The sequence below is a fragment of the Rana temporaria genome, chromosome 2 (assembly GCF_905171775.1).
Source record: "Rana temporaria chromosome 2, aRanTem1.1, whole genome shotgun sequence".
In the NCBI taxonomy this organism is placed as follows: domain Eukaryota; kingdom Metazoa; phylum Chordata; class Amphibia; order Anura; family Ranidae; genus Rana; species Rana temporaria.
This window is the reverse complement of record NC_053490.1, coordinates 58,227,273-58,242,686: the sequence shown is the minus strand read 5'-3', so window position 1 is coordinate 58,242,686 and position 15,414 is coordinate 58,227,273. Positions and strand designations below refer to the sequence as shown.

General features: G+C 40.8%; 1 protein-coding gene across 1 annotated transcript in view; it reads left to right on the top strand.

Moving 5' to 3' along the window:
- The window catches only part of PDGFD (platelet derived growth factor D), a 368,901-nt gene extending 354,628 nt beyond the window's left edge, over positions 1-14,273 (top strand). Inside the window, exons 6-7 of the mRNA XM_040340228.1 lie at positions 1,565-1,779; positions 13,058-14,273. Of these exons, the coding sequence (XP_040196162.1) occupies positions 1,565-1,779; positions 13,058-13,186 (344 nt within the window). The 3' untranslated portion in view covers positions 13,187-14,273. The remainder of the gene's footprint in view (positions 1-1,564; positions 1,780-13,057) is intronic.
- The last annotated feature ends 1,141 nt before the right edge of the window (positions 14,274-15,414 follow it).

Genomic DNA, 15,414 nt, shown 5'->3' with positions numbered 1-15,414 from the left:
TAAACCTAGAAGGTCGGTGACTCGTTATCCAAGGTTGCCAGACCCTGAGGGATTTGCTGTGGGTGTCAGAGGTGAGGGACATTAGCTTCTCCTTAATCATAATTTCGTTCATGCAATTTTTAACTGCCTCAAAGCTGAGCACAGGGGTTTTCTATGCCCTCGCAATGGTCAACTTAGTAGCAACTTAGTAGCATTAAAAAGGTGCTGGGCTAATTGGCGTTCCGGGCGTAGAAGTGCAAGGATGGGTTTACATAAAAGAGCTTTATACGGGTCCCTCTTAAGGTTGGAATGAAGCATGTTATGTAGAAGGGATTAGACCCAGACCCATAGTCTGCACACCTTAGGACATATCCACCAAATGTGGGTCATTGTGCCTTCCAGGGAGCAACCCCGAAAACAATTAGGGGAATAGGAAGGAATAAAACAAGCTATCCTGGCTGGCGTGTAATACCACCTATAAAATATCTTGTATGCATTCTCCATGGTGAGGACATTCCTGGAGCTCTTCATAAGGGACACCGTCATGATCTGCAAGTCCTCTGGATCCAGTTTTTTACCCAAGTCTCCCTCCCATTGGAGATGATATGCTCTCACTGGGGGTTTCCTAGAGGAAATTAAAAAATAATAAATTAAGGATACCAAACCCGGAGAGTGAGGTTGGGCCCTACAAATGCTCTCAAAGGGGGTCAAAGTGTATGCGGTGGGTTGGGCACATTTGAGTTGTTGGAGAAAGTGTCTGATTTGCAGGTAACTATAATGCTTCCGAAGGGGAATATCATGAGAAGATCTAAGGGCTTTAAACGTAATTATTCATCATGGGGGTGAACAGAGAATGGAGTATTTTATCTTTTAGAACTATAGGATCAAGTTTAAATAAAAATAGATCTATGAGACATAAAATACAGAGAGGGGGAAAAAGTATTTGATCATCTGCTGAGTTTGTTCGTTTGCCCACTGACACATAAATGATCAGTCTATAATTTTAATGGTAGGTTTATTTTATTTTAACAGTGAGAGACAGAATAACAACAAAAATATCTAGAAAACGCATTTCAAAAAAGTTATGAATTGATTTGCATTTTAATGAATTAAATAAGTATTCACAAAACATGACTTGGTACTTGGTGGCAAACCCCTTGTTGGCAATCAGAGAGGTCAGGCGTTTCTTGAAGTTGGCCACAAGTTTTGCACACATCTCAGGAGGAATTTTATCCCACTCCTCTTTGCAGATCCTCTCCAAGTCACTAAGGTTTCGAGGCTGGGCTATAGTACTTTCATCAATCTTGATGATGCCAAGGGAACAATAGACCCCCAAAGTGCAGAGACCGGTCTGCTTTACCAAGCCCCCTAAACATACACAAGTACAGCCCCACTGCAAGGAAGGGTGTTTACCTTTCCTGGAGTTCAGCATTCATGTAATATATAATGATAACTTTGTTCATGTTGAGTTTACTATAACCGATGATGGTAACAATACTCTTGCAGATTTTGCCACAGTTGATGATGATAATGCCGTTCATGGTTATTTTTAGGTTAACCGTTGATGATGACTTTTCTTTTTTAGTTAATTTAGACAGGCTAAATGATGATGTCAAGCGATACAGCTGCACCCCAAGAAATTTCACAGTAAACCTACGGGAAGAACTGAAGGTTACAAGCGCTGTGTTTTTTCCACGATGCCTCCTTGTCAAACGCTGTGGAGGAAACTGCGGCTGTGGGACTCCGTATACCAAATCCTGCACATGTATGTCAGGAAAAACTGTAAAGAAATATCATGAGGTAATGTTTTAAACTGTATAATGTCACTTAGGATCCACCATCTTAAAGTCACCCTTTACCTTGTATAAAATATTCAGCCTGCAAAAGCCAGGGGTAAAAGACATTGGATTCTTACCTCTCTGCTGAGCAGTGAGTCAAATCTACGTTTTCTTCTACACTTACCAACATTGCTACTGACACAACCAGGTGCATCAGATGGACTGTACCCTGCTAGGCATTGTGCTTAACTTATGTTGGTCACCACCTTAGTATAGTACACAAGGTGGAGGCTGGCAGGAGGAACCACAATGACCAACAGGGGGCACGCTATCCTATACATCCATAACTGTGGAGAACATAGATTTGACTTTGGCTTGTTGGAGAAGGACCTATGATGTAGTTTCTTCTTTCAGTGGATGCCACAATAGGAATTTCAATTGTAAACATATTTCGGACTTTTTTCTTTTATCTGACACATTCTCTTTAAACCAAATCTCACGTCTCTCTTTTACCTAATTACCTTTTTTAGAATTGCGTTTCTTTAAGGCCGGGTACTAACGAGCAAACATGTACGATGAAACCGGTCCGTCGGACCGTTTTCACGTACATGTTTGCCCGAGGGCTTCTGTACGATGGCTGTACTAACCATCGTACAGAAGTCCGCGCGTAAACAATACGCGGGGCGTGGCCGCGGCGTAGCCGCGGCGATGACACGGCGACGTGGGCGGGCCTGCCATTTAAATGCTTCCACGCATGCGTCAAACTCATTCGACGCATGCGAGGGACGGCGGGCGCTCGGACATGTACGGTAGGTCTGTACTGACGACCGTACATGTCCGAGCGGGCAGGATTCCAGCGGACGGTTTTAAAACACGTCCAGGAATATTTGTCTGCTGGGAAAAGGCCCGGCGGGCAAATGTTTGCTGGAAATCTGCCCGCTCGCGCCTACACACGACCAAACATGTATGCTGAAACTGGCCCGCGGACCAGTTTCAGCATACATGTTTGGTCGTGTGTACGGGGCCTTACAGTCACAGTTCATGCACACCCCAGACAGTTTCTGAAACAATGCATTTTAGGACCTAATACTGAATAACATAGGTTTGAAGATCTCTTGACAATCAGAGACAGCATGACACATATTTTACATTAAACTGGATTTGAAAGTTATAGGACAAGGATTATGGAAAATACGGTTAAAGGTGGAGTTTAGCCAAAGGAATAGTTTCGTATTTGAACACAGAGATCCCAGCATTTTCATTTTTGCTTTCCATTTTGACACAGAATGCAATTTATGTTCAGTATAATTTCAGGAACCTAAAGTTAAAACTATTATATAGAGCAGAAAATCTTTGAATATCAGCTCTGTGATCAGCCAGTCAAGCTGTCCAATTTCTACCTTGTTCAAACAGTCCTCTGCTGTCTTGTCTGGGAAAAGTGTTTGCCAATTCATTTTTCCTCCTCTTATCAGCAAAGCCCATATACCATGCTCATGTTTTTTAATATAAAACACTGGGAAAATCCCAGAGCTGTCAGAGGGCTTGTTAACTTAAACGCTGCCCAAATCTCTCCTCTCATCCAAGACGTTTACTCTTCCTAGAAGAAATACGATTTTTTTAAAGCAACGTTTCCACTAGTGTCCGTTATTTCATTTCTGGTTTTAATATAGTATGTACGAAGATTGTTGTGTGCTTATTGCTGAAATCCAAGAGTGCCTGAGGCATCTATCAATTCTAGGAAAAAAAATGTTTTTAAATGCTGTAATTAATTTTCAAACCTGTTATGTATGTTTGTGTGTGTATGTGTGTGTGTGTGTATATATAAATGAATTATAGAGCAGGCACTATTATATTGGAATATCCTGAAGCATCCATGTCCCTAAATATGGTTAGGATTAGAAAAGGTCCCCGAATCGGAGTGGAGTATGGGACGTTCAAGATGCAACATGGGGAAGATATAATAAGAGATAATGTGTATATATGGCGGTGACTTTCGCCAAACCCACAACACAAGAATTGAGAGAACACGAAAACCTTTTCATAAAAAAGTTATACATTTATTGGTACAAAACATTTGAAAATTGCCATTGAATCATTCTTTGAAGAGAAAATCACAGAAAAAGTGCTACTTATGCAGTCATGTGCAGAAGGACTTCTTCATAAAGACCTGTGTTAACCATTAACCATTAACACGGGTCTTTATGAAGAAGCCCTTCTGCACATGACTGCATAAGTAGCACTTTTTCTGTGATTTTCTCTGCTGTTCCCTCAAAATAACTCAACACACAGCTATTAATATCTAAAACACTATTAACAAAAGTGAGTACACCCCTAAGTGAAAATGTCCAAATTTGGCCCAAAGTGTCAATATTTTGTGTGGCCACCATTATTTTCCAGCACTGCATTAACCCTCTTGGGCATGGAGTTCATCAGAGCTTCACAGTTTGCCACTGGAGTCCTCTTCCACTCCTCCATGACGACATCACAGAGCTGGTGGATGTTAGAGACCTTGTGCTCCTCCACCTTCCATTTGAGAATGCCACACAGATGCTCAATAAGGTTTAGGTCTGGAGACATGCTTGGCCAGTCCATCACCTTTACCCTCAGCTTCTTTAGCAAGGCAGTGGTTGTCTTGGAGGTGTGTTTTGGGTCGTTATGTTGGAATACCGCCCTGCGGCCCAGTCGCCAGAGGGAAGTGATCATGCTCTGCTTCAGTATGTTACAGTACATGTTGGCATTCATGGTTCCCTCAATGAACTGTAGTTCCCCAGTGCCTGCAGCACTCATGCAGCCCTAGACCAGGACACTCCCACCACCATGCTTGACTGTAGGCACTGTAGACACACTTGTCTTTGTACTCCTCAGCTTGTTGCCGCCACAAATGCTTTAAACCAAATACGTTTATCTTGGTCTCTTCACACTGGGGAGGAAAAATGGTTAATTGGGCCAAATTTGGACATTTTCACTTAGGAGTGTACTCACTTTTGTTGCCAGCAGTTTAGGCATTAATGGCTGTGTGTTGAGTTATTTTGAGTGGACAGCAAATTTACACTGTTATACAAGCTGTACACTCACTACATTACATTTACATCACACTTTAAAGATATAATAAGATATTTACAAAAATGTGAGGCATGTACTCACTTTTGTAAGATACTGTGTATATATATATATATATATATATATATATATATATATATATATATATATATCGGTGTATATATATATATATATATATAATACTGTATAAATATATATATTCATATAAATACATTAAGTGAATGTTATACTTTTTGAGTCTATAATGTATTTTAATACTGAATGGATAAAGGTATGGACACACTAGTACAATTTCCAGATATCTGATGCATGTGAGAACATATTTTTTGAGGATGCTTGTGAAATCATTTATTTGTGGTCTGTGTATGTGACCGCACATGATAGAAATGTCTTGTAAATGCATTGTAAACAATTCAAAAGCAAATGCCTGTTTCCCATTCTGTAAATGCACTTATGATGCATCTTACTATGTCTTTGTGTTTCTAATTCTGAAAAAAGGTTGTGCTATTTTCCCAACCTTTCAAAAAAGATTTAAACATTCATTAAGTATCTCCTAAATGACTTGAGTTTATTCTTGAGATTCAGGAATTTACCGCTATGTAATCTCAGTGGTAAATTTGCTAGAATCAAGATGTTAATTCTCACACAGAATGTCTTTTTGGTAAACACCTCCCAGTGGCACGGCCTGATACATGTTTAATAGATTAAACAAGCTGATAAGGACTTTGTGCAGGCAAACCTAATAGAATAAGCTACTGTACCAGGATTTGGGCAGACCCAAGGACAACTTTGGTTTGGACACTGAAGTTTTGTTAATATTTTCCCCTATCTTCAATAGATTCTTCGTGTTATAATTATGCTTTATGAAATACTACTTGACCACACTTTGAATTGTTTTATTCAGTTAGTTGTAGGTACATTTTTGTGCTAATATTTTTTATTTCTGTGCTTTTTATGTTATTTTCATCTTGTTGCAAGCATTAAAAAAAAATAAGCACAGTATAAAAAATAATCTTTACTTTCCAAAATACATAGGGACACTATTTAATACAAGAAACCTAATGTTGTTATCATAATAAATAGGACAACTTAAAAATGTAAATTAGTACTTATATCTACACCAGGGGTGCCCAACCTTTTGAAGATTAAGGGCCACCTTAAGTAGTTGTAAAAGCATAAGGTTTTTTCCTTCTGTGTGCAGCCCCCCAGCCCCCCTAATACTTACCTTAGCCCCATCTCAATCCAGCGATGTCCCCGAAAACCTTGCCTCTCCGGGGACTCGCACTCCCAATTAGCTTTTGGCAGCAGTGGGAGCCATTGGCTCCCGCTGCTGTCAATCACAGGCAATCAGGAGACAAAGGGGATGAAGGGGGCAGGGCAGAGCCGCGGCTCCATGTATTAATGAACACACAGAGCCGCGGGTCGGGAACACCCCAGCTTGGGTGCCCCCAGAGTAATCTGCTTGCTGTGGGGACACCCAGCAGGAGGGAAGGGCCAGGAGCACTGGCGTGGGACCCAAGAAGAGGAGGATCCGTTGCACAGAGCAGGTAAGTATAATATGTTTGCTATTTAAATAAAAAAAAACAAGGCTTTAATATTGCTTTAACCACTTCCATACCAGGCACTTACGCACCTTCCTGCCTTACGCACCTTCCTGCCCAAGCCAATTTTCAGCTTTCAGCACTGTCGCAATTTGAATGCTACACTGTACCCAAATTACATTTTTATCATTTTGTTCCCACAAATAGAGCTTTCTTTTGGTGGTATTTGATCACCTCTGCGATTTTTATTTTTTGCGCAACAACTAAAAAAAGACTGACATTTAAAAAAAAAAAATGTTTTTATTTTTTTCTGTTAATTTTTTTTGTAAATAAGTAAGTTTTCTTCTTCAATTATGGGCACTGATATGGCGGCACTGATTGGGAACCGATGAGGTGGCACTGATGTGCACCGATGAGGTGGCACTGATGGGCACCAATAGGCGGCACTGATGGGCACCGATAGGCGGCACTGATGGGCACTGATAGGCGGCGCTGGTATGCTGCACTGATGGGCATTCATAGGCGGCACTGATGATCACTCATAGGCGGCACTGATGGGCACTCATAGGCGGCACTAGGCACTCTTTGGCGGCACTGATGGGCACTCATGGGTGGCACTTATGGGTGGCACTGATGGGTACTTATGGGTGACACAGATGGGCACTGATAGGTGGGCACTGGGCATAGATGGGCACTAAGAGGTGGCACTGATGGACACTGGGTGGCACTGATGGACACTGAGGTGTGGCACTGATGGCATTGCTGGACATCATTTTAGCCAGTGCCCATGTTGCCAGTCAGTGCCCATTTGTGGGCACTGATTGGCATCGATTGTGTTATTTATTTATTTTTATTGGTGTTTTTTTTTCTTTGCTTTTTGCTCTATTGAGCACTGGGGGGCACTCCCTGGTGGTCCAGTGTTGGCATCCGAGGGGGGGCTGCGCTGATAAACAATCAGCGCGAACCCCCCCTGTGAGGAGAGCTACCGATCGGCTCTCCTCTACTCGCATCTGTTAGACGCGAGTGAGGAAGAGCCGATCAACGGCTCTTCCTGTTTACATCGTGATCAGCCGTGGTTGGACACGGCTGATCACATGGTAAATAGTCTCCGCCGGAGGCTCTTTACCGAGATCGGAGATACAGGGTGTCAGACTGACACCCCGCATCACCGATCGCCACGCTGCGTGTCCCCACGGGCGCGCGCCGGCATGAAATCCTGCAGGACGTCAATAGACGTCCAGTCAGGATTTCACAACCACTTCCCGGACGTCAATTGCCTATTGACCGGGCGGGAAGTGGTTAAGCAACATGGTAACCAGTTGCGGGCCACAATGAGTGGAGTGGGCGGATGACAGGTTGAGCTCTGCATATGCAGGGCAGACACAGTATACTTTACTCTTTGGGCCCTTCAATGCAATCCACCCAGATGGAAAGTGACTGATCCCCTCCTTATTTTTAGTGGATTGGAGGTAGGCAGATGTAAATGGACACAAGTCCACCATAGAGGAGAATAGAGGGTCAGATTGGGTCCACCTAAAAACGGACCTGATCAGACTAGGGCTGCTTTCACATTAATGTGCTGCGGTTTACACACACCACACGTGCAGTGCAATGCACCTGTGGCTTTCCTGTGGGTTAGCTGCACTTTGCCATAGAATTCAGTTATATCCTGTAGGTGTCGTGCACTGTCTGAAAATGCACCAAAACGGCTGCATTCGGGCGTTTTGGTGCGAATTCAGAAAGTGCACCAAACCCACAGGTAATAACAGAAGTCTATGGTTCGGTACAGGTAACCCATGGGCTCACTGCGTTGCACATGCAGATCATTTTAAAAGCAGCCCAGAGTAATCAGTGCATAAATACAACAGGTATGTCCATTGCAATGTGATTTTAATAAAAAACTGACACAATCTTCATTTCAGGAATCACCCTGTGATACGCTGGCTGTTGCTGTCCCAGGCGGAGTGCATTTAGTATCACTCCGCCTGTAACAGGAGCCGGCGCTATACAGGAAGCATTGGCTCTGCTCTCTACTGCAGCTGCATGCTTCCTCTACCACCGGTTCCATTCTCAACACTGATACTCTGGGATGGCGGGTCAGGAACCTGCAATCTGGTCTTGACGGACCACCATCTCAGAGCAGGAGGTCGCGGGCCACATCAAAGGGCCAGCAGTGGGGCACCCCTGATCTACACTAAAAAAAATAATCTCTTAAAACTGAAAAAAAATATATATATATATTTATTGCTTTCTGACTTTAAAATATGTAGAAAAATATACATATATTTTTAATGCAATACCAATAAAATTAAGACGTGTATCTCCAAGTATATACCTCACTTCTCTATCATTAATAATGAAGTTATTTATTATATTATGCTGGACAAACAAAATTAAATACATTTAAGTGATATTCGCTCCTTATTATTATAGTTTGCATTAAAATTGTAAAACTTGTACCTGTATAACAATCTGGGCCCAGAAATGTAACACACATTCTTGGATAATAAGTTAATGAAAGAAAGAATCTATTTGAGAATAATATTCCACCTGTATTTATGTTTTGATGCCATTAAATTTCAGAGTGCACCTAAGTAACAAGGGGATATGACATCAGACATGATTTCAGTTTAATAATTAGGCATATACATACTAAAAGTCATGTTCTGCAGTGGAAGTGCTTAATTAACATTGCTCATTTAATTATTTTCTTTGAAAATTATGGTTTGTTTGCAGCACGTGTCAACAACAACATAATAAATAGCATGCTGGAAAATTGGATAATTGTAATAATTACACTGATTTTGTGTAGGCAGTAAACATTCTATTCAGCGGCTCTTGCACTGAAAAGAATAACTTTAAAGTAAATCAGTGCCCAGACTATGCAAACAAAGTATATATTGAACAAGCAGTAAAACCACTTTTAATCTCCCTGGCGGTATGATTCTTTCAGATTTTTGGTGCTGAAAGCGGTACATTGTTTTGCATGGAATTTTTTTTTTTATATATTGTAGGCCTGTAATTCTTAGGAATAACTCACTTAAATCTGTCCAAACAAGAGTCTAGTAGACATCCCATGTATGATAAAGTTTGAAACACAAAATCATAAATTATAATATAATAAATAACTATAAATAATTATAACAAATAATAATATAATAACAATTATTCAATGATGTAATCAAATCAAAAACACTGAAATTTGCTCAGTTGCAGAATTGTCGCTGTCATTGCTTTCAGTGTTTGATGACAAATTTCCCCACAAATCGCTATCGCTCAATTCTGCAAGTGATTCTAATGTATTATCGCTGTTTTCTATCTGGTCTAAAACCACTTTTGACATAAAGGGACACTGTTTGGTTGCTATGGACAATCTACAGTTTCCAGGCAGAAAAATATATAAAACTATATATATAATATAAAAGTGCATGCAGGTCACTGGACAGACCACTAGGGACAAAAGGGGTGTGTAATTATTTTATACAGTACTGTTATCTGTAAGATTACAGTATACTGTATGTGTATTGTGTATTTACTTTTTTAAATTTTGCACCTTCTCTGCCCCTGTGTGTCGTAACGTCGCAGGGAACGGAGCTTGGCGGCACTTGGGGCACTGTGTGAATCGAGCGAGGAAACAGCTCGCTCACACAGCCGGGAGACATCGCAGGATCCAAGGGACAATGTAAGGAACTCTGCCTGGATACTGCGATGCGATCCCGGGTCTGGCTCGGGGATACCGCTAATGGTACTTGATTTCCACCCAGAGCCAGACTCGGCAATACCGCCAGGGAGGTTAAGGACCGAGCCTCTTTTTCAGATGTGTTGTTTACAAGTTAAAAACATGTTTTTTTGCTAGAAAATTACTTACAACCCCCAAACATTATACATTCTTTTTTCTAACTTGTTTTCTGTGGGCCAGGGACCAGCATGGTGGGTGAAACAGAGGGAGACTAATGAACATCTTTTCACTGATCTCCTCTCTGGTGAATTCTGGTGAAATTCTGGTGAAACTTCTAGATTTGGCTCTGACTTTTCCTAACTGCTGTGTCCAGCAAATAAGCTAATGGAGCATAATGTCTGCTCCACTGACTTCAGTGGCGTATAGGGGAGACAAAAGGGGTGTAATAGTCCCATGATGTTTCAGTAAGGATAACTTGCCATTACAGTAAGCTATCACATAAGGGGCTGTTGTGATGGCATCAAAACTAATTGTAAAAGGACAATGATTGCACTACTCGTTACACATCGCCGCAAACGTTGGCATGAGTGCAGTAATTCTAGGGTCATTATTCATGGTAACCTGAAAAGGCTTTTTAAAGTGATGCATATTGTCAATTTTTTTCTCTAGTTAGGTAAATATAAAATATTGCATATGCAGTATTTATCAGCGTATAACACGCACCTACATGTTAAAAGGGAAGTTTCAGGAAAAAAATATTTTTTAACTAAATAACTTTGAATTAAAATAAGGGTCAGTGCCCATCTGCAGCCTGATTAATGCCCATCTGCAGCCTGATCAATGCAGCCTGATCAATGTGACCTTATCATATCCCATCTCATCATGCAGCTTTATTAATGCCCATCTCATCATGCAGCCTTATCAATGTCCCTTTTTAGCCTCAATACAACCTCACCATCAATGCAGCCTGGACAGGGCATGAAATCACAGAGCCGTCATCTCCTGTTTGGCTCTCACTCGGCAGTCACACACAGTCCCGCCTCCGCCATCGACATTGGACCAGCTACTGTGGTGGACAGAACACTGGTCCAATGGCAGTGGCGGAGGCGGGACTGTGTGTGTGACGTGAGAGCCGAACAGGAGATGATGGCTCGTGAATTCTGGCTGTGTGGTCGTCCCCCTCCTTACCTTCCAAGGTACACTATCGGCATATGACACGCACCTGCAAATTTGCCCCCTATTATCACGGGGCAAAATTGTGTGTTATACGCCGATAAATACGGTAAATATTTTGTGTCACAATAAACCAGTGTATTTAACATTTTACAGATTATCTTTAACACCATAAACTTCAAACTGAAATTTGCTGAAACCCCCCCCCCCCCCCCCCCCATTCTGCATGGCTCATTTCAAGATGTCCAGGCTGAGGCTGAGGGTTTGAACAAATAAAGGAGTAGATCGCGTTCGCTTTCAAAGTGAATTTTTCACTTATTTTAGTGAATGAGGTGAAGCAACAGGAGATTTCACTTTCAAAGATTATCCAATATTGTGCTCACACATAGGGGTCGATTTATTAAAACTGGAGAGTGCAAAATCTGGTACAGCTGTGCATGGTAGCCAATCAGCTTCTAACTTCAGCTTGTTTAATAAAACTTTGACAAAAAAAAACTGGAAGCTGATTGGTTTCTATGCAAAACTGCACCAGATTTTGCACTCTCCAGTTTTAGTAAATCAACCCCATAGTTGGATGATTGAAATCCAAACAACTTCACGTCATTCAATAACCTAAATACATTTTTTCTTAGCTTAGTAAATAAGGTAAAGTTGTGATGAATTCAGGAATCCAATCATGTGCAAGCAAAAATTAACTTTTTTGTTAATTTTCCTTGTATAAGGTTATTCCCTGCAAATGTTTACTTTGTTTTACCTCATTCATTAGGATAAGTGAAGATTCACTATGCAAAGTGAAAATTCACTTTGTGTGTGAAAGGGTCATTGTGTGTGAAAGAAGACAACCACTGCTCCCCTGCTATATTTTAGTAAAGTCAGTATATATTTTCTAAATTATTATTTTTTACATTTATTTATTGTAGTCAAACAATTTTCAGTTTGGTAATGTGTGGAGTTTTTGTCCTATTACTTTAGCCTTGTACACAAGATCAGATTATCCGATGGGATTTGTGCAATGACAGGCTGTTGTCGGAAAATCCGACCGTTTGTATGCTCCATCGGACAATTGTTGTTGGATTTTCTGCCGACAAATGTGGGATAGCATGCTTTAAAATTGTCCGCCAACAAATGTGTGTTGTCGAATTATCCAATCGTGTGTACACAAGTCTGTCGGACAAAACTCCAAAGTACAAACACGCATGCTCAGAAGCAATGCTCACCATAACACAACATTAGCAGAAATTGCCCAAAGGGTGGCGCTAAAGAGCTGAAAAACCATGTAGTTTTGTGTATGTTGGCCGAATGTATGCAATACAAGTTCCTGGGCAACGCCATTCGGACAAAAGTCCTACGCTTTGTCCGATGAAAATACGATCGCGTGTACGAGGCTTTACTCAAATCTTGAAAAAATAAACTTATGTTATCACATTTTGAGAGTCTTAAAATGCATCCTTCTTCAGGGCCCAAATAATGGCAACCTGACTAGTGCTGCTAGGTGAAGAATGGCGTCTAATGTAAGCAGACTGTGCAACCTTGGGAATAGTCCTGGTGTTGGCCTACTACAGGGATAGGCAACCTTGGCCCTCCAGCTGTGGTGAAACTACAAGTCCCATGAGACATTGCAAGACCCTGACAGTCACAGGCAGGACTCCTAGAGGCAGAGGTATGATAGGATTTGTAGTTTCACCACAGCTGGAGGGCCGAGGTTGCCTACACCTGGCCTACTGTATGTTTGTCATGTTTGGTGCTCCTACACTATGACATCACAGTCACTGTTTTCAGTTTGGTATAGTTGGCACAGAATTTGAACTTGTAATAATGACTTTTTTTCATATGTTCATTTGTCTTAGGTGCTGAGGGTTGTGCCTGAAGTTGGCTACAATAAGAAAAAAAATGGCAAGAATTTGTCTATCATAGACATCCAGCTGGAGCATCACGAAAGATGTGATTGTATCTGCAGTTCAAGACCACCTCGATAAAAAAAATGTACAATGAGAAATATTGGAATAAGTTCTTATTGATTCGTGGACTTTTACTGAACTGTCATGATTGCCTTCCAAGGAATCAGGATTTCAATGACTTTCAGATTTCAATATGTGCTGTGCTTGAGGATAGTCTCACTCCGCTTGTTAACATAATTGTTGCACATTACGTGAAGTCTTATAGCCTTAAAGTGTACCTGTCATCATCAAGCAATGAACTCACATATTTTGTTATTTGAAAGAAAAGCGTTTGCCAGTGGAAGACAGTTCACAATGAACCAAAACATGGCACAAACTGTTCATTGTGATGTTACTGGTTCTAATCCTAAACTCCATCATTTCAAATTAGGGTTTGTCTCACAAATTCTTTCCTTCTGGTTTGAATAACAGGAACCCTGTAAACAGAAAGTAAGCTTGGAGTTGGAGTATTTTTTTTTTACATAGAAGATCTACAAATAACCACCTTTAAATAGAAAAACTTCTTAGAACTTAGCATCTTCAGGCAAGGCTTTAAATCTGATGCATCATTTGTATTTGCTTACAAACCTTCCTGGTAATAATGTACTTAAGAGTTTTTTTTTTTTTACATTGACCTAAAGGCTTGCGTTCCATCAAAACATCCAGTCTTGTTCAGAGGATAATTCTGTTTTTAAAATTTCGGTGTGAAAACAATAGGTTTATATTTAGCTTTACTAAATCTCCACTGTCTGCATTTGGGTTTGTGCCGATAGACAAATGAAGTGCGATTTCAGGTTTATTCTGCTGGCATTTCACTGATGAGAGAAGCTTCTGAGATCATTCAAAGATTCATTGACAGGTGCAATTGATCTCCTTCTGATCTGCATTTGACCTCCTAAGATGCATTAACCTGTTTTTCAAGCCGATTTTGCTTTCCCATTGACTTTTATGAGAAGAAATGCAGTGTGAATAAAATAAGTTGATGCAGCCCATATAGTTTAATTCCAGCTAAAACCTTTCTTTTAGTGTTAGATACATTGGGAATGGGTTGAAGCCTCATTTTTATTTTTTTTGGTGTCTGCGTCCTCTTTTAAGCCTCGTACACACGATCGGACTTCCATCTGACTTTTTCGTGGATTTTTGTCCGAAGGGGCGTTGGCCGTGAACTTGGTATGCATACACACGGCAGAACATTTTCAGCCAACATTCACCAAACCACTTGGTTTTTCAGCTCTTTACCGCCACCCTTTGGGCAACTTCTGCTATTGTTGGCTGATGTTTAGCACTGGTTTGTACTTTGGATTTAAGTCCGATGTATATTTGTGTACACACGATCGGATGATCCGATGGAATACATGTTTTGTCGGAAAATTTGAGAGCATGTACAGCCCACATTTGTCCGATGGAGCATACAGACGGTCGAATTGTCCAATGAAACACGTTCCTCGGACCATTGTTGTCGGAAAATCCGATTGTGTGTATGATCCTTTAGAAGGTTCCCCTCTTTTCATGTCTGGGTGACCAATGGTGGTTCCACTAGGGAGCCAGAGACAAACAGCAGGCCAAAGGAGTTTTGCCCAATGAATATACAGTATAGAGAATGCACTTCACAGATGGAAATAGAAAGTTCTGTTCTCAAGGAAAGGGAAAAGCATACCATATAGAGGACACAGCAAGACAGCAGCTCTAACCCTTTTCTAGTCTATGTAGAACTATTCATGGCTGCTCTAATTTTTGCTAAAAAAGAAAAATAATTCAGTAAAGTGACAAAGGATTCAAATTTTACAGCTGTATTGTAAAAGTAATAAGGTAAGGAAATTAAACTGAAAAAGGTTTGCTTTGAATGTTCTCTAATCAAAATAAATTAAGTAAAGCTGTGTTCACCTCAATTATCCAAATATGCCAGAGACAATCCTGTTTTTTTAAATTGCCTTGCACACGATTGCCTTACTTCTTACATAATAGAACTTTAGTTTATTCACTATGCTAAGGGCTCCTTTCACACTGATGCGCTCATGATGTGTTCCCATTGACTTACTATAGAAGGTGCCTTTTTGGTGCACTTTTGAAAAATAGCACCAAAGATGCAAAATGCAGCGTCTTTGGAAGCGCAGCAAACCTGAAGTGTGAACAGTTATATAGGATTTATTGGGGAATAGTTTTAATGCTCTTTTGTTGCCCTGGAAAAGCGTGGCAAAAACCTAGTATCAAGTGAAAATTCTCTACAGCCCCTTTTACACTGATGTACTTTTGCTGCCAAAAAGACA